This window comes from Podarcis filfolensis, assembly GCF_964270895.1.
Source record: "Podarcis filfolensis genome assembly, chromosome: 12".
Classification (NCBI taxonomy): Eukaryota; Metazoa; Chordata; class Lepidosauria; order Squamata; family Lacertidae; genus Podarcis; species Podarcis filfolensis.
In genome coordinates, this window is record NC_139614.1 from 28,421,158 (window position 1) to 28,447,633 (window position 26,476).

The window sequence follows — 26,476 nt, forward strand, 5'->3', positions numbered from 1 at the left end:
CCCCCGCCGTACCCTTCATCCAGGCAAGCAAGAAGGCATCAGAGTTCAGGGACTCCATATTTCTCAGTAATAAACCAGATACTACCTGCTAGCAAGCATCATAGAGTCCAGAACCATATTTGAACCAAAGCAAAGAGGACAACATGACCTCCTTTACAGTGGTACCTCGGAAGTCGAACGGAATCCATTCCGGAAGTCCGTTTGACTTCCAAAACGTTTGGAAACCAAGGTGCAGGAAGCTCCTGCAGCCAATTGGAAGCCACGGCAGACATTCGGGTTCCAAAGAACGTTTGCAAACCGGAACACTCACTTCTGGGTTTGCGGTGTTCGGGAGCCAAAACGTTTGACTTGCAAGGCATTCGGGATGCAAGGTACAACTGTATAATGTACCTGTTAGAATTTGCAGTTTTCCAGAACTGCCACCTTATGGGAGAACCAAGGTGTCCAGTTTGTGTGGACCACACATGAATAGTTAATTTTTCGTATGAATACTTTATTATCTTTGGCTTGGGCTGATCTCTGCTCAAGGGAATCTGAAGACTGGAAGAAGAAGAAAAATCTACCATCTACTTTTAATTTATTAATGTTGCCAGAGCTCTTGTTATGAATATTCTAACAATGCAGGGCAAATTTATCTTCTTTAGTAAACAATGGGTGGGAAATTAGAACAAAATGCTTCACCTCCTCAAACAATAATCTTCACTTGATACATAAAGTAATGAGGAGCCCATTGAAGGATATAGACTAAACATGGTGAAGAATGACACCTAGAGGCCACATGCACTGCACCTCTTGAAAGACTGGCTTTTGTTATTTTCAGTTTACATCTCTTAGTTTGGGAATTTACTGGAGAATTTACTATGTTCTGAAAACTCACAATAACAATGAAGTGTTTTCAGGCTTAAAATACATTAGCAAAGTAGTAGTGTTATTAAAAATTCACCCCCACTTTTTACTTTTCTGCATAATTTGGTAACATCTATACAAACTATGTGGCATTAATAGACTAGAATTACTTGGAAATACATAATGCCTGAAATACGAAGAAAGCCATGCTCAGTATTTTCACTGGGTGTTCAATTAAGGCTGCCATCCTGGATATACTTGGAAGTAATGGACTCAGTGGGACTTACATTTGAGTAAGCATGTTTAGGATAAACATGAATAAATGTGATTCTTGTTAAGTGCATCACAATCTGATCCTATGCCGTATTCACCTGGAACTAAGGGCTCTTCCCGAATTCCGCTTGCTCCATCTCACAAAAGCATGGATCCAAGCAGTTTTCCATTTCTATGATGCTTTTGAGGCATGGGTCTGAGCGATTTTTGCCTTTGTGCCACTGCACCCTCCCCCAAAAAACTGCTCTTTAGAGCTAAATCAGAGCAGACATCTATCTGAATAAAACCCAATTGGTGTTTGCTCCGATTTGGCAGTAAACAGCAAGTTTTCCTGGGGGCAAGCGGGAATGTGGACGAGCCTCTCTAGCCCCACTGAGTTCAACAGGACTTATTCCAAATAAACACATAGGGTGGTCACCTGAACCATTCAGTGAGAGGGAAATTCCTAGAATGCCTCTGGGCACATAGGAGGAAGGCTGGTGGAAGTGAGGCGGTGGTGGAGCTCTGTTCCACTCTCTCTTAAGAAGTGCACCCCCTTTATTTCCAGTCTTCAGCAACTTGAAGTGAGAGCTCTTGCTTGCTTCATTTTGAGCTTGCCTTTTAAAATTCTGCCAGCATAACTGGAAAGGGCCACCTTGTAGAGTGTGTAGGTGCAAGCAGTCAAATTCTTTGCAACATGCTTGCAGTGGTGGTGGTGGTGTGGAGGAGAACATGGAGAGGCCATGGTCATATTGGGTGGGTTGAGATGGGGGAGCAGAGTGCCTAGAGCAACATGGAAAGGAAGAGAAGAAAATGAGGTGGAGGCAGCTGGGGGGAGAGAAAGTAGAGCAGCCAAGGTGGGGGGCAGTGGTCACAGTGGTGTGTGCCTTCCCCCACCCTACCCCAAGGGCACATTGCCAACTGCCCCCTCAGTGCCGGCAGCAGTACTGAGTTGGGATGACATATCAACATTTGGCTACAGCCGCATGGTGACAGCCGTAAGGGTAAATTAGATCAGTTAAGAGCAGGGTCCATGAATGACCACATAGTAGATGTGAGGACATCAGAACACAATGTAGCCAATCAGATATGGCTGTGTCATGATGTCACTGGAGCCATATGAAACAAGTTGAGTGTGTAAGAGAGGGATTTGCTGAAATATGGTTGAAATGGTTGTATTTGTTTAGAACAGCGAAAAATGTTACTGAAATACAGGAACCATTTAAGCCTGGTCTTAGTAGCAACCATATTTTATTTATATGTTTATTATTACGTTTCTGCCCTGCCTTTCCTCCCAAGGCACTCAGGGTGGCATATGCGGTTCTCCTTCATCCCATTTTATCTTTACAGTTACGCTGCAAGGTAGGGCAAGGAAATGGTGACTAGCCCAAGGGTCACCCAATAACCTTCATGACTGAGTCAGGACTTGAACCCTGGTAGTAGTCTGATACTCTAGCCACTACACCACACTGTCTTCTTGTTTGTCTGTAACCAGCACTGTTGCTTTGGAGCTTTAAGTTGTGTGTTAACTGGATACTTAAATCTTGGCTGTTTTAAGCATAGGACATATGATACCTAGGCATGCAGTGCATCTTAAAACACCTGGAATGAGGATTTACAAATTGCCAGAATACCGTAGAAGCATCCAAAATGGTGGCAGCAATCATGGTTTCCGGCAACATCTCGAATGTGTCTAAAATATACCTTACTTCAAAGGCAGTTGGCTGTTCAACCACAAGGAATTGTTATTATGAAACAAAGCAAATTATGGAGTTGAGCTGCTGCTCATTGGACAGTGAGGTAAAAACACAGTATGATGTCACAATGGGATGCTGGGGCAGGCCAGCACAAGGTTGCATTCATAGTCACTCCTAGTATGAAAGAGAACAGGTCGTGATTTACTTTCAAAAATAGGAGTTGTCCTAGCCTGTAATCTTTTCATTTTGTGGACGGTTTCTAAAGAAAGAATTTGGCTCGTCAGTCAAACTGGAAGCAACAATGAGACATGGATTTGTACCTATATGACTTAAGAATGATAGTAAGCATTTTATTTTTAATGATGTAAAAACTGGACATTCATTTTTGCAGTCCTGCATTCTGATCTTGAGCAGTGGGTTTGTGTGGCTACCAGTTTGAATGCTGCCATGTTCAAATTTCATGGCAATTCATTCAACAACACAATCAGTTCCTTAAGTGAAGGCATCTAATATATATGAAAATGTTAGCTTATGCTGCACCATAGGTTTATAGGTTTAGACTAGCTTCAGCTCATGTAAACTTCCATAAGGTATGGTTGTCAAAGCCTGACTTGTGTGCAACTTTGTTTTATTTGGGATTTTTAAAATGTAAATTTGTTGAAAGCACATTAGATTCAGGAATGGATACAATAATTTTTGTGGTTGGATTAGTCTCAGAAGGCAGGTCCCCAATAGCACTTCAGTCTCCCTGAACTTGCAAAAACCAGTGGATGCTTGGATTCTTTAAAAACACAGTCATTTCCTTTGGGTCTTATCAGCCTGCATAAGACTTGAGCCGTCTGTGGAGACAACATCCTTCTATAGTTGCAACAGGAAGAAGAACTCCAGCTACTGAGAGTGGGTCATCCTTTGGGGAAGGGCCATATCTCCATGGCAGAACATTGCCTTTGCATGCATGAAGTCCAAGATTCAGTCCCTGGTATCTCTAGGTAGGAATGTGCCCAGCAATAAGATGCATTCCCTGCTCGTCCAGCCTCTGCCTCTGCCTCATTGGAAATGGTATTCTTCCCTTTTGCAAAGCTGTGTGAAAAATGGCTGAGAAGGGAGGTATATTTCACAGAAACAAAACGTTCATGCAATGTGCACCTCCCATTTCAGCTCAGAACTAACGTAGACAGATTCTGTTGTGCTATGGGCTATTATGTTGTCCCTATGGGCTACATTTCTTTATTAGGAAGGATCTTTGGGATGCATCTTCTGTTCTAGATATGCATTTTGACCAATAGCACCTCTGTTATGAAAATTGACTTGGTGAGAAGAATGGTTTGTGACATTAGCAGCTACATAACCAGCGGCTGTATTTAAGTGTTGGGTGTCTAATTACTTCTGTTGTTTCAGTGAATGTCATGGGCATTGTGTGGCCTTTGTAAAGGGATTTTTTTCCAGCCTCTTCCCCTGCATCAGATCTGTCTGGCTAGCCAAGCAGCTATGTTGGTGTCATCTTTCAAGTTTGGGAAGTATGCCATGTGTTCCATGTGCAAATCCAGATATATATTAAAAGATTAATCAAAGATGAGGATGGGTAAATAAGGTGCTCTGGAAAGAACTCTTAGCTATTGTTGTCCATAATCCTTGTCATGGTTTCTCCTTTTCATTTTTTGAAAAATACAGAATAGCTTTCTCCAACCTGGTGCCCTCCAGATGTTTTTGGATGATAGCTCCCACCATCCCTGATCATTGACCGTATTTACCGAGTTTGATGAGAGTTGTAGTCCAAAATATCTGCAAGGCACCAGGTTGGGGGAAGTTTGAATGATAGAGCTGTGCATATGAATTCAATTTTTATAATACAGACAGATTTCCCCCCTCTGAAATGACTAAATAGGCTGTGATCTAAACAGCCAGTTAGACACATTCAGGAACGTGTGGCCCTACCCAGATGTTGCTAGATTACAACTCCCACCCTCTTTGATCATTGAGCTTCCTGTCTGGGGCTGTTGGGAGTTGGAGTCCAGTAACATTTCAAAGGCCATAGATTTCTCCACCCTGATATGGAAGTTTTTCTGAAGGTGACTCAGCTTTTGCAGTTGGCTTGTTGTACGAATGACTACTTTTTAAAGTAAGAGATGCAGAACCCACTAGGAGATGCAGAGCCCATGGCCTGAAAATGCTTTGGATTAATGCCATGAAAAGTATGTTAATAACAGAGGTTACTAACAGAGGTGTCAATCCGTGCATTGCTTCAAATAACCAAATTTTATTTTAATTCTGCCTCGTCACCCCTCATCTCATGCAACCTTGTGAACCCTAGTAACTTGTTCCTACTTCAGCGTTCCCTGCTGAGATACATTTTCCCTCTTACATTCAAAAGCTCTGATTCAAAGTAGAGAAAAGCACAATTCATAGCTGCCACATGCCTCAGCTTCACGTATTCGTGAGTTCGGGTACAGTATTCACGTATTTATCAAAGAAACTGGGCTGCAGCCGAATTTGATTTGTGAAGTCAAATGGCAGTTTTTACTTAAGAGAAAATGCTTTCAAAGGAAAAGACACCCCTTTTAAAACTTTGCAGGTTTTATTAATTCAGGTACAAATGTTGATATGCAGGCACACATAAATGCACCCACAGAGGTTTTGCAACCAGTTACTGGATTATAAATGCTTTGTTGATGATGGTGGGTGCTTAGCTTCTTGGCTGTGAAATGAACACGAGACATATAAGTGAGACTACCAAGTGCGTCCCATTTTTGACTATATACCTTACCTGGTGCTGTGAGCCTTAGCCCTCCGTCAGAAATGGATGCTATAAATTTGTTAGGCTCACAGCTTTCTATGTATCCCTTATCAACCCATAATCTCCTGATTGTTGCCGCTTTTTCAACAGCTGAGGAACGGTAATCCACACTTGCTTATCTCTCTTAATCACAGCCTCACACAGCGCCAGGGCTTCCTGAGCCTTTAATTCCCTCTTAGAGGCGAAACAGAGTGGAAAGTAAACAAAGACAAATTTGCAACCTTCAACATTGCTAATTTGCTCTGATGTCAGAATATTTAAATGGATGAGGACCTGGGAATTATTTGATCAAGGCTGCTTTTCAAACCAATGCCTGTGGAAGAGGCTGAGCATGGGAAGGATTCTGGCAAATGACAGAGTTCCCCAGAGAGGCTTGGTTAAGGCTTTCTCTTTCAACTGCAGTAGCGTCATCATTTAAAACTCCCTGGTTGCTCTGCTGCTAGAATGCTTTTTTGTTTTAGTCTTTACAATACCTCTTCTCAGAACACTACTTCTAGGCCTTTGCATTTCTGGATGTATGCAGGAACATAAGACAGCATTGTCTTTTGTTCTAGCTCATTGGGGTGAATTTAAAACAATGCTCTCTCGGTACCTGATCAAGTCAAACACAGGAGTAGACCTACTGAAATCAATGCATTTATGTTAGTCATCATGATTCACTTAAGTGCATAGGCCTACTCTGAGTATGACTTTACAGCAAGCAAAGTGTTAAGACACTTTTTGTCCTATTCCGCCCCCCCCCCGCCCCCCGCATGGTATAGCCTATTAACACATTCATGCTTAAAAACACACTTTGAGGTAATTGCAACTGAGAATTACTTTTCATAAAAAGAAATTACTGTCATAAAAACATTTTGATAAACGAAAATTTTAGAATGGCTGCTTTTCTTAGATGCACAGTTAAAGGATTAATGAGATTCATTCTGATTTTTAATGAGATGCTTTATTCCTTTAATTCCTTCCTTGCACCCAGATATAAGTGGAATAGGTATGTAACTTGAGACAGAAAAACACCACCGGACAGTATAATACTGTAGCTGTATGACCCTTCTTACATGAATATTAAGGGACAATTTAATCAGTTGCATGTCTAAGTATCCCCACCAGTCTTTACCGTGTATTCAGTTTGTGCATCAGCATCCTGATTGTCGATAAGTATGCTTAATTCACCACATTTGCTGTTCTCAAAGTCATGATTCTCTTCAACAACATCATCCATCCTGTCAGCTCTTCTACTAAGTGGGAATTGCATGCTGGCAACTTGCTTTAAAGGAGCAGGAAAATAATTGGTGCTGAATAGTTGCTACCTGCTTGTCTCAAACATGCTCCGGAATGGTTTTTTGTTTAATGATAATATTTTTATTGGATAGTCTTGAATATAGATATTCTTCCAATAGACGTGCAAAAAGAAACAACAGTATCTTGCAGTTGGTTGCATGCGTGTGATTACAGCATTCGGTTATTTGCTATTTGTGTTCCTTCCCCCTCTTGCCTTCTCCCTCCCTCCCTTGATCTTCTCTCCCCTCCCCTCCACTGTTTCACTCTCTTTCTCTCTCCCCTCTCCCTCCAGCTGGTGTAAATGACTGCTGCTGCCTCCCAGACCAAGATAACCTGCTCAGTCAGCTGGAGCCCCCTGTGGACAGCTGTCTCTCTCTCAGCTGATGGAAACTGCTACTACCCACTGAATGGGGAAGAGTGAAGTAACATCCACAGTACCAGCAGCAGCCGCTGCTATCGTAGCAGCAGCAGCCGAAACAGCAGCAGCAGCAGCAGCAGCAAGCAAGAGCTCTATTGTTCCTTGGTGTTAAACAGTCCCCCCCCCCCCTTTTCAACTGGCATGCAGAATAGCTGGAAAGCCATTTCCCTTCTGCCCTCCCTGTGAAGACATTCTGAAAGGGGGGGAAGAAATTACTTACGCAAGGGTTACCCATTGTGCGGCAGATTTTGACACTGAAGCAGGCTTCTGGAAGGCATGGGGCTGAGAGAGAAGAGCGCAGCTTTAATCGGTGGTCCAGGGGCTTCATCTCTTTCAAGCAAGTGCATTGGAGTTCTCGTGCTTCTCCTGTTTGGAATCCGGGGAGCTAAGGCGCAAAGTGAATTTGAAACTTCATCCGTGTATTTGTGGAAGACTGGTAAGTGGAGGAGAGGGATATATTGCTGCATTGCCTTTGGCTGAATGTTGCACCGGTGGTTATCGATGCTCTTGTCGAATGTGTTTCCCCCCCAACCTCCCACGATTGTTTTATTTGGAGAGTATCAGTTTGCACACATTTAATGACAGATGGCTGTCCAGGCTGTACCATGGTGATTTAACCTCACTGTTGTTTTCTAATCGCTCTGTGCCCTGTGCTAACAGAGTGTACGTTAAGTGATTAGGAAGGGAGAGCAAAAAACGATGACAATAATAGTAACGGCGGTTCCTGATAGTGCCCCAAGAATGTTAAAAATAATGCACAAAGAAAAGGTGAGAGAACCTGCATGCCTTTCTGTCTACCCTATTGTGAAATGCGTTTAGATTCATCACACAGGAGGAGCAGGATTGTTAAATCCAGGTTTGTTGTATGTCATAAAGGGCACGTGAACGCTAATGATGGATTAGGTGAAATAACCCGTGGCTTGCCAGATCTCATCACCAAAGAGCCCATGGCAAATAGGCTACATAGGTTCAACATCACCATAGACAGATGAATTTCCTTGAGTGTGGCACTAAGGAATAATGTGTCTGATTTCAAAGACTCTGCAGTCATGACTGTGTCTCTTTATCAACTTTCCAACAGAAATAAATGTTTTTATAGGTGAATCTGCTGCATTGATCTCTAGCCCTTTAGTGGTAGGTTACTGGCATTTCTGTGTTTCTTAAAACAGTCCTATAACCTACTTCTTGCTTCAAAGACACTCCCAAGCTTTCTGAGTGCAGATCTTAAAATTTAAAACACCTTCTGACTCGCAGTCAGCTCTCTAGTAATGTGAGGAACTACTAGTAGTGTGAGGAATACATCATCAGGTATTGTTATTTCAGAAGATTTAGCAACCCAAAAGTCTTATTGTCGTTGGAATCCTATTCCTCCTTACCTGGGAGTAAGCTCCATTGAACTCAATGGGACTTACTTCTGAGTAGACCATGTATATAGGCTTATGCAGTTAGGGAGGGGGTGAGGGACAGTTTCAGGGACTGGGTCTTTTTGCTGGTTGAACACTCTTGGCTGTTTTCCAAAGAGACAGATCAATTTACAATTACACCGATATCCTGCATTTTTTAAAGACTGCATCTATCCACCAGCTCAAGGATGAGATTAAAGGGGAATTCAATTCAACTAGAAGGCAGGCTTTCCCCATAATACTAGAAGGAGACATTTGAAAGGGGAGGAAAGCCCTCCACCTCCACTTCGTTGCCCTGATTCTGAAAGATCAATGACAAGGACAACGGTAGAAACCTAATGGTAACCCTGTGCTATTTCCTTTAATTGAACTGTTGGGAAATTTAGGAGACTGTGTGTCACCCAATTAAAGCTATGGGTCAGTGTAATATTATTATTTTTTAAGCCATAGCCCTAGGCATGCAGCTCTGTGGTTACTTGCTTAATAAACGTGTGTGTTTTAACAGAGTAGTGATTCTTTGCCAAAACTAATTCAGAAGCATTCTATAGAAAATGCAGCTGATAAAATGCAGCAGTCTATAGAAAATAACTGATCCACCCTACAATTTACTGCATAACTCCTTTAATTTAATGGCTGGTACTTAATGCTAAAGATCTATGTCTATATATAGAATGAAGGCAATAATTATATTTTAAATCTCAGTGCTGAGACTTTGTAGGTGCAGAGGGCAGCCCAATGCAATTTGTATTCTGTATATGTATCAATATTATAATGCTGCCTCATTTACACAGCAGGGAATAATTTTGGGCTAGAAAAGGATTAGCATTCAGAACATGGCTATAAATTACGTTTGTTCTGAGCCACTTTTTGATTTACATGTTATATACGCTTGTCTCCCCACCCCCACCTCCCACCCCAAATAGTGGTCCTCCATATACCTTCTCTTTTACACTTTTTCTGGTTTCTAAATTACTCAGTCTGTATTGTCTTCTGCATTGAACTGTTGGGACAGGTGGAAAGGAAGCTCCGAAGTTGACATCTAGAGCTTGTTTTCTGGAGGAAAATAAATTCTGCCCTGGCTGATAGCTATCCATAACCCGTGCTGAACTGTGTGCTCACACTTTACTCATTTGCCCCTTTCAGCTAATTTTGTAACAAGGACATATAATGCTTTTATGCAGTTTCCAGAGGTGTTCCGTGACTCCTCCAGTTGCATGACCTCCAGGCGATAATCCTTGCTGAGAAACTGTGGTGCAGGTGCTTTTCAACATTTGAGAGCCACGTGTGCTTCAGAACTCAGCAACCATCCTTTAGCCAGTCAGCCAAGCACACTTCTATAAAATATATCAGTGCGACAAGGCAGGGATGGCCATACTTGGTTGTGGGCCCTTGTGCAAAATATGTTCTGGACCCCTCTTCTCCTGATTTACTTTGATCACAGATCAGCATCCAATGGCATGCCGTCTGATCAGAGATAAAGCATAATTATACAGAGAAGAAGTGTAGGGCAGCTCTGGTGGTGAAATGGGTCAGTGCGTCTGGCTGTTTGGTGGTTTGAGCCCATGCAGGGATGGCTGTGGGCAGGAGGAGGTTGGATTAGAAGACGCTTAGGGTGCCTTCCAACTCTGTGGCTCTAGGAAGCACATATCTTCACAAAAATCACAATGCATTTATAGATGATAGATGCATCTTTATATGTAATATTAATGGACAGTTGGCACAGAGTGTTCCTGCCAGAAGCAAAAAAACAAAAACTAAAGGGAGTTATTGTAGAATACACATGAATGCACATGAGAAAATTATCATGGAGATTTCTGAGGTTGGTCGGTCCTTGTGCATCACACACCCTCCACAGTATATGGCTGACATTGCTAGCAGACTTCCAAAACATTGTACAAATTTTGCCCAAAATACAATTCTCTGCAAAAAGTATCAGCGAGGGACATAGGAAAGGAGTGAAAACACTCTGTATTCTTACTAAAAGATGTCGACTTGAGGTTGAGGGAAGTCACAATGGTGAAATTTTTATTTTAATTTTATGTTATTAATGATTTATTGATTGTATGTACACTTTCATTTTTGAATAAATGTAATAATAATAAATACTCTGTATTCTTGATAATGTTGTATATTCTGGGAGATGTAAGATGGCTATTCATGTTCCTCATTGGGTGAAGGACATCTTCTGGTGCATAGGGCAAAGGTCAGATGCCTTGGTTGACTCCCCCCCCCATATATTGGTCTTCTGTATTAATACCCCCATGGGATATATTGTTTCCTTCTATACCCAAAAGTTGCTAGAGCAATAATCTGCTACGAATGTCTACATTAATATTTGAGTGTTTTTAAAAAGTCATTATACCAACGTGGAAAATATATAAAATTACAGTTTATGCAAGCTAGTATATAATATAGAATGCTTTGTTATAAAGAGCAGGAAAGAAGCATTAAATACATGTTGTTATGCAGCCATAGCAAATTTACCCATACTTTTACATGTTAAGAGTCACTGCTCTATGTGTCTGGGCCACTTTTACTTTCTAATAAAAATGTTAATCTTTGTAGTATTGAGAAGGGGTGCACTGGAGGAGGGAAAAAACATTTTGAGTGCCCTAAACAAAGGCCATGACTCAGCAACTCAAAAGAATGCAGAAGAAACCTTCTACACACTGGGAGTTTCACTGATTTAATCTACCAGCAAGGGAATGGTTTGTGTGGCCAAAAAGAAATGCTGAAATAGGCATGGAAGTTTTTGCTTTGTATCCAAATCCAAATGTGCATTTCATGAATTAATAGCCAGTGAAAGCTGGTGAAGTTGTTGAGGAACTGATAGCTCACCTTGTGGGATAAGAGACTTTCAAACTGTTACATTTTGGAGTCAGTGGTGGAGAAAGGGCCTGGTTCAGTGCTGTAAAAACATGAAGTTGATGGCTCACTAGCATCCTTTGGGACAGACTGCTGATCTAATATACGGTGGCTAGCCAGGTGGAACCCAGCTTCCTTAGTTCAGACATCCTAAGCCTGCTTTTGAGTAAACCACAAACCCATCTTTGAAGCTCAGGTTCCTCGCAAAGTTGGTCCAGTGCTAGCTTTCAAGGTGGTTGTCACTGCCTTTTGTTTCCTCTCCAGTTTTGAAGTGGGGGGCTCTGAGAGAAAACTGGGACTCCACTAGACCTTCTGTGCTGCTATACGGGGCATCCTGGGAAAAGTGAATAGCAGGGAGGCTCAAGGTGGGGAGGTCTCTATTCAGGTGCCTTTAACTCACAATGCACCCAAACATAAAGAAGTTTAATTTGGGCTTAAACCACAATGAGACCAAATTAAGTTATTTGAGGTTGAGCCCATTGAGCTTTGGGGAGTGAGGAAAGCTTGCAGTGCATACAATCTTATAGTTTAAAGAAAAGGCAAGTCAAGGAGGACATGATAGAAGTTTATAGAATTAAGCATGGCAAAAAGCGGATAGATAAAAGTTTTTCTCTCCCTCTTTCATAGCACTAGAACTCATGGGCATCTAACAACAGTGATTATTGGAAGATTCGGGACATAGAAAACAAATTCAGTGTATAAACTATGGCTGTTGCTCCCGTGGGAGGCAATGATGGTCACCCACTTAAATGGCTTTAAAAGAGGCCTAGACAAATTCATGGAGGATAATGCTATCATTGGCTATTAGCCATGATGGTTGGAGGCAGTGATGCTTCTGAATATCACTTGCTGGAAACTGCAGGAGGCTGAGAGGGCTCTTGTGTTTGGGCCCTGTTTGCGGGTTTCCCACAGGCATCTGGTTGAGCAGGATTAGATGGGCCATTGGCCTGATCCAGCAGGCTCTTCTTATGTTCTCATAATTTCAGAGCCTTTTATATTTTGCCCCTTCTATGTGGGAGGTTGGCAGGATATGCGTGTTTAGACCCTTCAGATATTGCAAAGATATAGCAGAGTTGGGTATTTCCTTCTCCACTTGCAAATGGAATCTTCAGGTCGGGTTAAATGGTGTTCTGAGGTCATCTGTAATCCTAGAAGTAGGCTATCGGCATCGATTCACCCAGTATTGGATTTACCTGAAAAATCTGTTTGGAGCCAGTGACCGAATACAATTAGGGAGATCTTGAGAACAAACGTTAAAAGATTGCAGACATAAACTCACATAATTTCTTTAAGCTCTGAGGGGTGTTCTGGACTATATGTATGATTCTGGGTGCAATAAGCAAGGAACCAGATGCCAGGAGTCTGAATTCCAAAATTGAATTGCAATAAAATTTGTAGAAACAAGTCCCTTGGGATTGTTGGTAATTACAGAACTAGCATTTGTATCAGCTGTTCCCTAAGCAACAAAGAGAGGAAGCTAGGGAGGATGTCAGGCAAGCTGGGGGCTTTGGGTGTAAATAAGTGAAGGAGAGGGTTTGGCTGCAGGAACAGAGGGCAGCCAGAACAAAGAACAACTGAATTGTGTGTGCAGCACTGGGAACATGTTTTTTTTTTTTTAGAGGGGGGGGGGACAGGGTTCGGTTGTGAGTTTCCTGAAAGCAGATGCCATGACTGCCACTTGCAGACTTGGTAGGTGGACTCTCAGCTAGATTTTTATTAATGGCTTTATTCCAGAATTCAGTACAGTGCTCAAGCACAAATCAGGTTACACAGTTAAGAAGTCTCAGCAGAGCCCTAGGATGCATGGTTAGGCATAAGCTAAGGTCTTTTCCCAGCACTTGACATGCCCCCTGATCTCTCCGTTTGAAGAGTGGGGTTGGCACAGTCATTTGAAGTTTTCTTCCTGAGCCATGGGAGCAAGGAAGCAAGCGGGCATTCCTATGTGTAGGTTGTGTCTGTTTGTGCTGTCACTGCAGTGTCCTTGATGATGGAGCTGGAGTCAATGTGGCTGGCTCACTGTCCAGTCTAGTCTTAGGCGCCGCCCTTGGGAATGTGGGACTCTTCACTGACGAGGTGCCACTGGAGTCAGGTCAGGCTGCTTTACTTTGGCAGCTGGGCCATTTGCCGTCTCTCCTGACAACCCACTTGTCTTCTCCCCAGTGCCTAGGTTAGAACCTCCCAGACTGCAAAAACCTTGCCCAAGATCCAATTTTGCGCCTTTGTCCCATTCCACCTCCACTTCTGTCCGACCTTGCCAAGACCTATCCACAGGGCACATGACAACAGAAACTGTTGTGCTGGTGGGCCATATTATGTTGCCCTCTGTGTTACATCTTTAGACAAACACCTGATATTGCAGCTTGCTAAGGTCCTCTGCATGAGCACAGTGGTGTAGGAACAACTCCATCATGCTGTGTCACTGTGGGGTGTGCGAGAGTAACAAAACCATGTGGGTCATTGTCAGCTGCTTAGGATGCTGGCAGAAAGGAAGTTGCTGATGGGTTGGGATGGTGGTTGCAATGTTCACATACAAAGGTGTAGGATTGTATCCCAGGGAAGTGATAAACACACAGCTGTATGTGCATGGACATGGGGAGCGGATGTCTGGATGCAAACTCTATAGGAAAGGCAGAGAAGGTCATGTCACTCAGGCGTCTAGAACATGTAGGACTATTGACTTTATTTGTCTACCTCGTTGCTTTTTGTTTATTCTTCCAGTTCCTTTTTGGAGTTCCCAGTTTGGTTGCTGTTGGTCATTTGCACTCTTATTAGAAACGAACGTCATTGGTGGTGTGTCTGGAGAGAGATATAGCCTTGGTGAACACGTGGTGATTCCCCCACCCCTTTTCACCAAGTGTTAAATTGGACTAAATGGCAGCTTTATTGACTATGCTGCTTGCCTTTTCTTGCACTGGGGGTATATATTATCCTCCTTAATGGATGCAATTTCGTTCTTCCTCTAGGCATGTCCCTGGATGTCATTGTTACAGTGAAATGACAAATCAAAATAGTTGCCCCTTCATTATCCCTCATGAATGGTATTATTGCAGTGATATTTCCATAGCACAGCAGCTAAATGGTGTTGGGCCTTAGCAGCCAAATAGCAGAATTAGGTGTTAGCCATATGGGGAAATCAGGGGTGTCTGAAGAACTGGATGCACTCATGTAAAATAAAATAACATCGAAAACTAATGTTTCAAAATGGCTTAGCATTTTTGGAATGGAAATTATGGTTGACACTGGGAAACTGGCCAGTATCTATGTGATTAGTTTACAAAATCTAAAGCTGCCATTTATAAACAAAACAAGATGCTGTATTGCAGAGTAGTCCTGTTGCCAAATAGCTACTGCCTTTTACTGCAGGGGTGGCTGTAGCATTTTATGCAGAAAACATTGTTTTTCTGTACATGGCAAACCTAACATTTAAAAAACCCAAGCATCATCTTTTGTTGTTCAGTCATTTAGTCGTGTCCGACTCTTTGTGACCCCATGGACCAGAGCACACCAGGCACTCCTGTCTTCACTGCCTTCCGCAGTTTGGTCAAACTCATGCTGGTAGCTTCGAGAACATTATCCAACCATCTCGTCCTCTGTCATCCCCTTCTCCTTGTGCCCTCCATCTTTCCCAACATCAGGGTCTTTTCCAGGGAGTCTTCTCTTCTCATGAGGTGGCCAAAGTATTGGAGCCTCAGCTTCACGATCTGTCCTTCCAGTGAACACTCAGGGCTGATTTTCTTAAGAATGGATCGGTTTGGTCTTCTTGCAGTCCATGGGACTCTCAAGAGTCTCCTCCAGCACCATAATTCAAAAGCATCAATTCTGCGGCGATCAGCCTTCTTTATGGTCCAGCTCTCACTTCCGTACGTCACTACTGGGAAAACAATAGCTTTTACTATACGGACCTTTGTTGGCAAGGTAATGTCTCTACTTTTTAAGATGCTGTCTAGGTTTGTCATTGCTTTTCTCCCAAGAAGCAGGTGTCTTTTAATTTTGTGGCTGCTGTCACCATCTGCAGTGATCATGGAGCCCAAGAAAGTAAAATCTCTCACTGCCTCCATTTCTTCCCCTTCTATTTTCCAGGAGGTGATGGGACCAGTGGCCATGATCTTCATTTTTTTTCCACCCTCAATAAAAGGTTCTTTAATTCCTCCTCACTTTCTGCCATCAAGGTTGTGTCATCTGCATATCTGAGGTTGTTGATATTTCTTCCAGCAATCTTAATTCCGGCTAGGGATTCATCCAGCCCAGCCTTTCGCATGATGAATTCTGCATATAAGTTAAATAAGCAGGGAGACAATATACATAATCTTACTGGCCACTTATTGTTGGCAGCTAGTATTAGTACAACTGCATCAACTAGTACAGTACCAATTGCCTCTTACGTACTGTATTTTTTGCACCATAGGACGCACTTTTTCCCTCCTAAAAAGCAAGGGAAAAGGTGTGTGCATCCTATGGAGCGAATGCAGGGGGGAGGCAGGCGGGAAAAGCCCCCAAGAGCCGCACACAAGCTCCATGCGCTCTTGTGGGCTTTTCCACAGGAGGGAGAAGGGACTGACTGGCCGCATCAGTCCCTTCTCCCACCTACCAGAAAAGCCAGGAGAAGCCGCGATCTCTTTAAAGGGGTTGCGCGGCTTCTGCGGGCTTTTGCGAGAGGTGAGCGAATCCCCCCACTTCCCAGGAAAGCCAGAAGAAGCCGTGCAGCCCTTTTAAAGTGCACGCGGCTTCTGCCGGTTTTGCGGGAGGTGGGGGAATTCCCCCACTTCCCAGAAAAGCCAGGAGAAGCCGCGATCTCTTTAAAGGGGTTGCGTGGCTTCTGCGGGCTTTTGGGAGAGGTGAGGGAATCCCCCCACCTCCCAGTAAAGCCAGGAAAGCCCTGCGCAGCATCTCCCGGCAAGGAGAGGCTGCACGGGGCTAAAGGGGAAACCAAAACAGCGAGCGGGATCCATAACCAGGGCTTCCCCCGCCAGCCCTACAAGCTCCGGGAGAAGCGACGAAGCTGCGCGCAGCAACGCCACTTCCCCCCAACCTATTTTGGGGGCTGGAGGCAGGGGAAACTCGGGCTCCCCCAGCCCCGCAAGCTCTGGGACCCGACCTGTTTTTGGGGCTGGGGGCGGGGGGAAGCCCGAGCATCCCCCACCCCCAGCCCCAAAAACAGGTATTTGGGGGTATTTTTTTTTAATTACCCCCCCCAAAGTAGGTGCGCCTTATGGTCAGGTGCGCCTTATGGTCAGGTGCACCTTATGGAGCGAAAAATATGGTAGTTTGATAATCTGGAGGTGACTGTAAAGTATCCCCTCCTTGTTGCTCCTTGTAGCTTTCATTACATTTGTCCCCTGTGTCTGTAGATTGAGTTGCATTTCCATGCAGATGACCTTTCGTAAAGCTTTTGCTATTTGGTGTGGTTATGTTGCAGATGAACTCTGGCTAAACACAGTTTATTCTTAGGGAAAGTGGCAACATCTCTGTTGCCAGGTTACCACAGGCAATCAAGGAATATTTGGTGAGAAGGGTGTGCATGTTACTTCTGAGGCTGCAGCATCAGACTTGAGAGGTAATTAGTTGGTGAAATGGCAGCTTCTGAGGGAGTATCTTTCTCCCACAATCGGGTAATCCCTTACTAGTGGACCTAGTAAGATGTAGGAACTGATGCTTGAGAATTGTGTATGTGGTAAATTGTGATACGTGCTGGCCTGATTCAGCTCTCCTGGATGCAGAGAACTCCCAACAAAATGCTTTCGAAAAGCCTGTTTCAGTATAAAATGCATTTAGAAATGTGCACCTGGAGAGAAATCACATTAAAAACACATATTTGAAGATTAATTTGCATGCATGTTTGTAAAAAATGTTATTTAAAAAGTCACAGATTAATGTCAGAATTAAGAGATGCAAAAGAGATACAGACCAGAAATGTATTTATCCATCACCTAGCTGCAGCCCACAATAAGTGGATGAAATTCCTTTCTCTGCTGCAGGGGGAGTCCTATAAGGGAACATCATCATTTGAAATATTGCTTTATGAAACCTAAACCTGCCCTTTTAATCCACTAGCATTGAATTTAATTTATTACTTGGGAGCTTCTTTTTTTTTTAATGATCATTACCAATAAAGTGTTTAAGAAATGGATCTTCCGAACAACTTCAACCAATATAGTAGTAGATCCTTATATCAGTGGCTTGCAGAATATGCTCCAAACCATGTTTTGGAGAGCTGGAAATGAGCTGTGGTCTCTTGAGGGACTTGATCCCTTTGGAAATTCCTCAGTGAAATCACTGATTTGAACTTTTCACAGTAATGCGCAGATGGGAAGTAATGTGCCATCCACCAGATTTCACAGTTGTCCAAATGTTGAAATGCCTCGTCTGACAGCTGAAATGTATAAAAAAGGTGTTTAAATATGTATTTTGAGAGCATATTAACCTGTATTAAAGTATGTGTTTAAATATGTATTTTGAGAGGATTTTGTGTTGTTGTTTTTTAAAAAAGATTGCAGCTGAATGTGGACATGGGACAGGATTACGGGAGAAGCATGTAAATGACACAGACTAAAATTGCATAGTGTCAGCCATCCCCAACACTATTTCTTGCCTACTAGTCCTCTTGTAGCTTTATTGTGTCAGTTTCCTGTTTATCACAGACTTATCACAAACCAGAACTGGAAGTCAAAGTTTTGAAATGGGTTTCCAGTGCTGGTTTGGAGGGCAAAGGCAAAACATAGTTTGCCAGTTTGGATAAACAGTGGTTAGCACAAAACTGAAAGTGAAGGAAGGGAGGAGGGAGTGTGTAAACCCAGAGCTTATTTCTGATCATCCAGTGGTCTGTTGTCCTCATTGGCAGCAGTGGTAGACGTGAGCCCTTTATTTTTCTTCCATTAAAGTCCGTTGTGGGTTGCTCACCTGTAACTAAAGACAGATGTTGAGTCAAATGCTTGCCTTAATTATTGCCTTAAATTCCTGAACTGTTTGTTGTGGCACTCTGGCCTGGCGGGAAGAGAACTTGCTAGTGTTTGGAGTACAGAGATAATAACCTCCTCTTTTGGCTAGGCACGACAAGCTCATGGAAGACTTGCATTTTGTAGTTAATCAGTTTCTTATACTCTCAGTACCTTTGGGCTATGCCTAGCACCCTATTTAAGGTTAAGTGGGATAGACAAAAACATGCACTGTCTAAGTGTGAAGTATGTAAAGATAAAACGATTCTGTAGAGCATAAAGTCATCCATCGTAAAAACACCCCCATCTGTTTGTTTTTCTTGTACGCTGTTGAGTGCTCTAAATGTGAAAATCGTTGGCTTCCAAGGAAGGAAGAAGCACTACATAGTTATCACCAATTTCAGTGCAGAATAGAAAATTGTCTGGATGTGTCGATGTTTTCTCTTGCTCGCAGCTGTCATTTCATAACAATGCACTCCTGCATTCATGCGCAGCTGATTAAGCCAGAGGCGCTCCCTGCCAGGAGCAGAATCCTGCCTCCTTCTTCCCCTTCCCCTTTCTCCTCCTCACCTTTTGCTTCATTAGTTTTTGTTAGTCAGCTGACACTGTAAACTGGGATGAGCTGTCAGTAATGGGTCTGACGGCTGCTTGTGAGCTGCTGGTATAATTATGGAAGGAAAGCTCCAAGAGCAATGACATCCAGGCATACTTTGAGAGGGCAATTGGGTACTTGGGAATGGGGGAGACAGAGAACTAGTCTTGGATGCTGGACGAAACGATTAGAAATGAATATAAATAGCTCCTTCTGGTTAATTCTGTTGTGTTCACAGGTTATAAATACAGCCAATAATACAGTGTGTGAAGTCTCCTTGTCTGCTCATAGCCCCAAATACATATGTGCTAACATGCTACAGATATATCATAGTGGAGTAATTTAGGCTGTGGGTTTAAGAACTGATGGCTACAAATTGGACACTTATAAGCTTAGCTGGGGCAGCCTTTGTCAACTTGGTGTAGTTTTGGACTACAGCTCCCATCAGTTCTAACCAGCATATGCTGGCTGGGGCTGATGGGAGTTGTAGTTTGAAATACCTGGAAGGCACCAGGCTGGTGAAGGCTGAACTATAGAGATGGAAGAATTCGCCTTGAACAGTTATGAGATCATGGGATCTAAAGGGCTCATTGACAAACCTAAATACCTTTAAGAGATGCTGAGTAAGAATTCAGATGTTATTTCCTCCCATGCTGGCTCCCACACTTCCTCCCTTTCTTCTGTTACCTCCCTAGTATTTAGTTTAAAATTTCTAGGGCAGGGACATGTCTACTTGATGGTGTAATGATGCTGGTAATAATAATAACAGTAGAATGGTTAAGTCTTCATTCACACTCATCTGCTCTGTAAGAAAAGGAGCCAGAACAGCTATTTCTGGAAGTGATGTTTCTCTCTGCTTCTTGCTTCATTGATTGAATCAATAATGAATTGGATTTTATCCTTTTAATTTGCTAATTCATTCCTGAAATATTACCAAGATAATGTACCTTACAAGCGGAATGCACATTCCAAATGCTGTATTTTAACTATGACAAATATGTGTTTCTGTATAATAAAAATGGTATTATTATTATTTTTAACAAATGAGAAGGAAGGCAGCCTCACTACCAATCTTTCCCCCTCCTTTTAAATTTGTGGAGATAGCCATAGCTAAATTATGCACCACATACCCCATTAAGCGTGGATAGGTTTAACAGTGATGGTTCACTCGAACAGCTGAGGGAGTGCAACCCGGCAAACGATTTTTGAAAATTATGCATGGGGCTTTGCCTTCCATAGCTAAGAATCCATTTGCACATGGATTCTGCCTTAGCACAGCCTCAGCTGAAAGGTTCAGCTTATAGCTGGGATAGCTTATGTGGACATTGGCTAACAAAACTCTTGGAGTTCTTTGAGATTGCTTATAAATCATGTGGATCAGGATGATGCAGTAGTCATTGTGTACTTGGCTTAGCAGTCCTGGGAAAAGTTTTATGGATCAATAACTGGGTAGAGAAGCAGCTGCAGAGAGTAGGAATAAATGGACAGTCCTCACAATGGTAGGTTGTAAGAAGTGGGATCACACAAATATCTGTATTGGAACCAGTACTTTTTAACTTGCTAATTAACTACCTGGAAATAGGAATGAGCAGTGAGGTGACCACGTTTGCTTATGACATCAAGTTTTTCAAGGTGCTTAAGACCAAAACATGATTGCAAGGAGTTCTGAAGCATCTCTCCAAACTGGGTAAATGAGCAATAAAAAAGGCTAAGGCAGTTCAGTGTAAGAGATGCACCTTGGGACAAAAATCCTAAGTTCACATATGCACTAACGGGGACTGAATTGGTGGTCAGTGACCTGGAAAGAGACATTTGGGTCATGATAGATAGCTCAATGAAAACACTGCCCCAGTGTGTGGCAGCTGAGAAAAGGCAAATTCCGTGTTGGGTATCGTTAGGGAAGGTATTGAAAATAAAATGCTAATATCATAATGTTTCACATTATTTATGGTGCACTTGGAATACTGTACACACCTAATCTGCACCTAAAATACTGATGTTTTAGGTTTGGAGATGATTCAAGAAAGGGCAGCCATAAGCAACTCCCCTATCTGTAAAGGTTACAACATTTGGTACTTTTTAGTTTAGCCAAAGGTCAGTAAGGGCAGGCATGATAGAGATGTGCATAAAACTATACAGGTTGTGGAGAAATAGGTAGAAGTTCTTCTCCCTTTGTGATATTACTAGAACTTGGGGTCACTTAATGAAACTGAATATTGGACGAATACGGACAGATAAAATGAACAATTCTTTAGTGCGTAGTTAAACTTTGGAATTTATTGTCACAATATGAAGTGATGATCACAAACTCGGACAGCTTTAAAAGGCGTTTAGAGAGATTCATGGAGTTTATGGCTGTGTTTAAAATGTGTTTACTGAGACAGGACTTGTTTTATGTATAATGTATCAGAGTTTCTGGTATATGCAAGGTTATTTGAAGGGTTTAGTTTGACCTACTAAGTATCTTTTGGTGCCTGGCAGGTGGGCAGTTGCTTAGTCGCAGAAAACACTTAACCTGGAAGTTGGGTTCTTTTTATACTGTACTGTATTAGAGGATTGAAAATGTTCACTTCTGATTGGCTGTCTGGGTAGAAATTCTTGGTCACTCAATGGATGGAGAAGGTGGGCTGGTGTGGGGCGAGAATTTTATTCCACTCAAATTTGTTTGATTGAAGGGTAGCTGTTGCTGGAACACAAACAGGTCAATTCTACCACTGTTCAGGGAGAGTGCCAGTAGACCCATTGAAATCAATGGACTTGGTAATGAGTAACTTAGATATATTTATTTCATTAGGTCTACTTTTAATATAGCTTAGTCCGATTAGCACCTAGTGCTCTTGGCAGAAGTGTGACAGTTCTCTTGATTCCATCACTTTTGGGCATGGTGGAAGTTAAATTCTCCTCTCTTAAAGCTGCTTTTGCTTTACATTTTCTACAGAGATTGACACCCCTGTGTCTGAATTTCCCATTCATATGCAGGTATATTATCTACTGTTTGAGATGGGGCTGTCTTGTAGTGCACTGCAATTATGCATATGAAGGACCTGGTACATACATAAAGTTCTCTTAGATGCCGCAGCTGAGGGGGTTGACAGGTGGCAAATTTATCGCACAGAATTTATTCCATGTAGTGAATGTAATGTCTATACCAGGAATGGGGAAGCTATGGCCCTCTAGCTGTTGTTTGACTCCCAACTTCCATCAGCCATCATGAACAATGGTTAGGGGATGATGGGAATTGCAGTTAGGCACCATCTGGAAGGACCGCAGGCTTCCTCATATCTGGTCTACAGCATTCTCAATCACAGTTTTGAAGTGTTAGTTTCAAGAATTAAAAAGTAAAAAAAGTGACAAAAGCTGTTCCGCAACTCAACAGATTTTGAACGTGGGTTAAGTTTTCACCATCTGAATAAAAGCAACACTGGCAGGGGATGAATAAGGTCAGACATGACCATATATAGGCTATGAAGATATTCAGATCTGTGCATTTCTGCACCATGCAAGAATATGCCAGTTCTTGAGAGTCCTTCAGATCATGATGAAATACAGTAGGATGTAAAGTCCCTCAGGGTGCATTTTCCATATTAAAGCTTTAAATTGTAAGGTCACAAGCTTTTTTGGAGTATATTTGATGATGATGAGCATGGCATATGTAATGATCATCAGCATGCGACTTTTCTACTGATGTGCTATTGTAGCCGTAGCATTATGGCTTGTAGGTCATTGCTAGAGCATAAGAGGAGCAATTATTCCTGATTCCTTCTATAGGGCTACATCTGAGCTGTTCTTTGAAGGGAGAGGTTATATATATATTATAAATAATAATAAACACACAGATGTGCAGGCTAGTTTGCATGCCTAGTCCTATTGTTATTCTTCAACAGTTGCCTTTCCATGTTAACAATGCTAGGAGGTTTCAGAGGTTTTTTTAGCATAAGTCTGAACATTATCCCGGTTGTGTAACAAAAGACTGAATTGTATTTCTGTAACATGTTAATGTGAATAAGTTTAATTGAAATTTGTGCCTGTCAATGTGGGATGGACCTTGATTGATGATTTTTAGATCCTGGAAATAAACCCTCAATTCCATATTTGGTTGCGTATACCCCCTTTTTGAAGGTGCATTCATTGTGTCATGTTAGCAGCAGGAGATTGTCTGTCTCTCTCACTTTAAGGTCATTTCTGATGGAAAATCCTTGACTTCTTCTCTGTGGCTCTATACATAGTGGCTTGTGTGGTGGTGTGAATCCATGGAGCTGTACTCTGCTGCACCAGTAAGACAGCAATTTATACAGGGGTTACATTCTGGGGATCACACTTAAAGCCAAAATCACATACAGTATAGTCAAAACACATTTGGTACAATGACGGGTTGGAATTGCCAAAGTCTTCTTGTTTTTTTGTGTTTCTGAGTTTCTATCCTGTAACACCACTTCAATGACTTTATACTCCGAAGTGGTCTATAAATTTGTTTATGTATATCTATTATTACATTTATTCCACACTTGTTTTTCTCAAGGAGCTCAACTTGGCATACGCAGTTCTCCCCCTTCCCCATTTTATTCATGCAACAATCCTGAGAGTATGTGACTGGCCCAAAGTCTACCTAGTGAGCTTGTTAGCTGAGTAGGGATTTAAACCATTTTTCTCCTGTATCCTAGCGTCCAACACTCTAACCACTGGGTGATACTGACTCTCATTTATTATTGTTAAATAGTAGTAGTAGTAGTAGTAGTAGTAGTAGTAGTATTAAGTGGCTGGTTGGACTTCACCGCATTTTGCTATAAACACAGAGCCAGTGAGAAGCAACAAAAAGCCACTTTATGTGGCTTCCTCTCTCATCAAGCCAGCTTTTCCTCTTCTGGAATAGATTGCCACATCAGAAATAAAGGAGATTTGCTTACGCACTCAGGCTATTTGGTCCAGGAACAAAGAATGCATCATTTGGTGTTCCCTGAGCTACAGTAAGAGGCGAGCCAGTGAGTGCAGCCTTGCCAGCTACAATGCCAAATTGATACAGCAGTTAGCGGCTGCTGACACCATCCACTGGCCAAAAAAATAATAATTTTTTCAGTGAATGTATATAGCCTGACACCCATCAGTGCAATGATACCACAATCCAGGCTTCAAGCTAGGAAGTGCAAAGGAACAACTGAGCTGACTTTGCTGAACTGATTAAAGCAGCTGAACCGTAACCGAAATGAATGAACTTCCAACGTTATGCACTTGACAAATCAACATTTGATCTTCCTCTGTACCACAGGCAATTTCTATGCTTCCCTCCCCAATGCTTGTAACAGAAATGTCAGACTTACCTGAGATCCTTTTTGCAGTACCTTTGTACTAGGATGAATGAGTGCCTCTAAACTTCAATCATGAATGCGAAGCAAGAAACAGGTGTGACGTAATTCCATACACTGTAGGATGGGCCCCGTATACATAATAGTAGAGAAAATTTACAGTATGAGTAATTAAACATGCATTAACTGATTCACTATGTCCCAGCAGGCCTATTTTTCAGTTACTGTATATGAAACTCATTAAAGTATTATTTTTATTTATTACATATATACCTGTTTGCTTCAGCACTTCTGCTTGAGGACATGCGTTTTGAAAACAGTGCTGTGATAATTAACTGCAAAGCTTAGAGGAAATATGATGACTGGAATTTGCATAAGGTAGATAATTGGAGGAGGTAAATAATTATTAGGAGCATATGTTTGTGCCCTATATTTGCAGCAATTTATTGTGAAGCTCTTGAAAGCTTTTTCATTTTGCAGCTCCCAAGGCTGTTAATGAAGTTCAAAAAGCAGAGCCACAATAGCAGACCTGGAACTATGCTGCCAACCAAGATAGAGCAGTTAGCTGGGAATCCAAAGAGCTTCTTAGGCACCTAAGGTTGTTGTTTTTTTTGCTCTACAACGTTCATTGCTCAGTAGAATCTGTGTCCTCCCAGACAACAGACCATATCCCTTATTCCACAATGCATTTCTGGACTATACCTAATTAACCGGCAATCAAAGGATAAAACAATGCCCTTCTCCATGGCTGCTCCCAGACTTCGGAACTCCTTCCCTAGAGAAGCTAGACTGGCTTCCTCCTTATTGTCCTTCCACCAGCTGGTGAAGACTTTCCTATTCCAATAGGCCTTTGGGAACTGGGTGCTTTTGAATGAAAGGTCTGGTGCCATGCTTTTTTTTATTGTAATCATTTGTATGTTTTTAATAGATATTTCATGCATCTATATCGTTTAAAGCCTATTAGTGTTTAAATGTTGCTAAATTATTGCCCCCTCCATGTTTTTAGCTGTTCTTATTTTATCTGTAAGCTGCCTTGAGTTCTTGTTAGGGAGAAAAGGCAGGGTAATAATAATAATAATAATAATAATAATAATAATAATACCTGAAGTCTGCACCTGACTGCTGGTATACCAGCCAAAGATTGTAACAAGTAATATAACTCCCCTCCTGGGGTTATCTAATCTCCTCTGATGTCCAGGTGCAACTCTGATCAATTTAACAGTGCCCCCCCCCAACCAGGATTAAAGAATTTAAAAAGCAAGACACACTATCCTCAATAGTTAAAAAACCCTCCTCCGCCGCTACCACCACCACACAGTAACCGTTTACACCAAGGTTGGAGAATAAGTGGCCCTGCAAATGTCAGATTACAGACCCTCATCATTGGCCATGCTGGGCTAGGGTTGATGGAAGTTGGAGTCTAAAAACACTTGGAGAACACCAGATACCTCTACCCAAGGTAAAGAAGGAGGCTTAGCTCTCAGGGAAAGTTTCTTCAGTGTTACGCTAGTTTTGGGATCAGATAATGCATATCACCAAGAAGAAATGGTACATCAGGACTTCAACTGACCCAGGGATAACCCGTACTGAGATATTATGCTTCTTTCTGACCTTCTGTTGGTAAAATTTATTCATTACATTTTCCTCCAGAGGTCTCGGGGAACATTCAGTGTCTCCCCATTTAAATATTAGCAACAACCCTGTGTTGGCCCAAGTTTTTAAAAGAGTTATTACTTTTTGGCTTTTCTCATGCCGCTGTATATTTTGTGGATTTAGCTTCTATCTTGTTGCAATGTTTGCATTTTATTGTTCTAGTAGTTTCATTATTTTATATGATGGTTTCCTTGACCTTATTTTATAAAGATAAAGCAGGGTTTACTAAAAACAACAACCCACTTCTCAAATAATACAAGAAGCTTTGTGTCTGAGTAGGGATTTAAAAATGGAAGTCCTTTAACATTGTCTTCTTTCTTCGTCAAGGCTCTTACTTCCATAGTTGCTCCCAGATGACCTGTTTATTGAGCATTCATTCTGATAGGCTTACACAAACTTTGCAGGAAAGTTATATGATGTTTGTTGAACATTCATTCTGATTCATT

At 42.1% G+C, this 26,476-nt stretch overlaps 1 protein-coding gene across 11 annotated transcripts in view; it reads left to right on the forward strand.

The window, feature by feature from the left end:
- The window catches only part of THSD7A (thrombospondin type 1 domain containing 7A), a 269,106-nt gene that overhangs the window by 49,959 nt on the left and 192,671 nt on the right, over nucleotides 1–26,476 (forward strand). For 5 of the 11 annotated variants that reach the window (XM_083578447.1, XM_083578449.1, XM_083578446.1 and 2 more), the window contains exon 2: nucleotides 7,160–7,721. In XM_083578447.1, the coding sequence (XP_083434573.1) occupies nucleotides 7,562–7,721 (160 nt within the window). In that variant the 5' untranslated portion in view covers nucleotides 7,160–7,561. Of the gene's footprint in view, nucleotides 1–2,950; nucleotides 3,137–7,159; nucleotides 7,722–26,476 lie in introns of those variants that run through there. The other 6 variants (XM_083578445.1, XM_083578453.1, XM_083578450.1 and 3 more) reach the window with 3 other exon arrangements.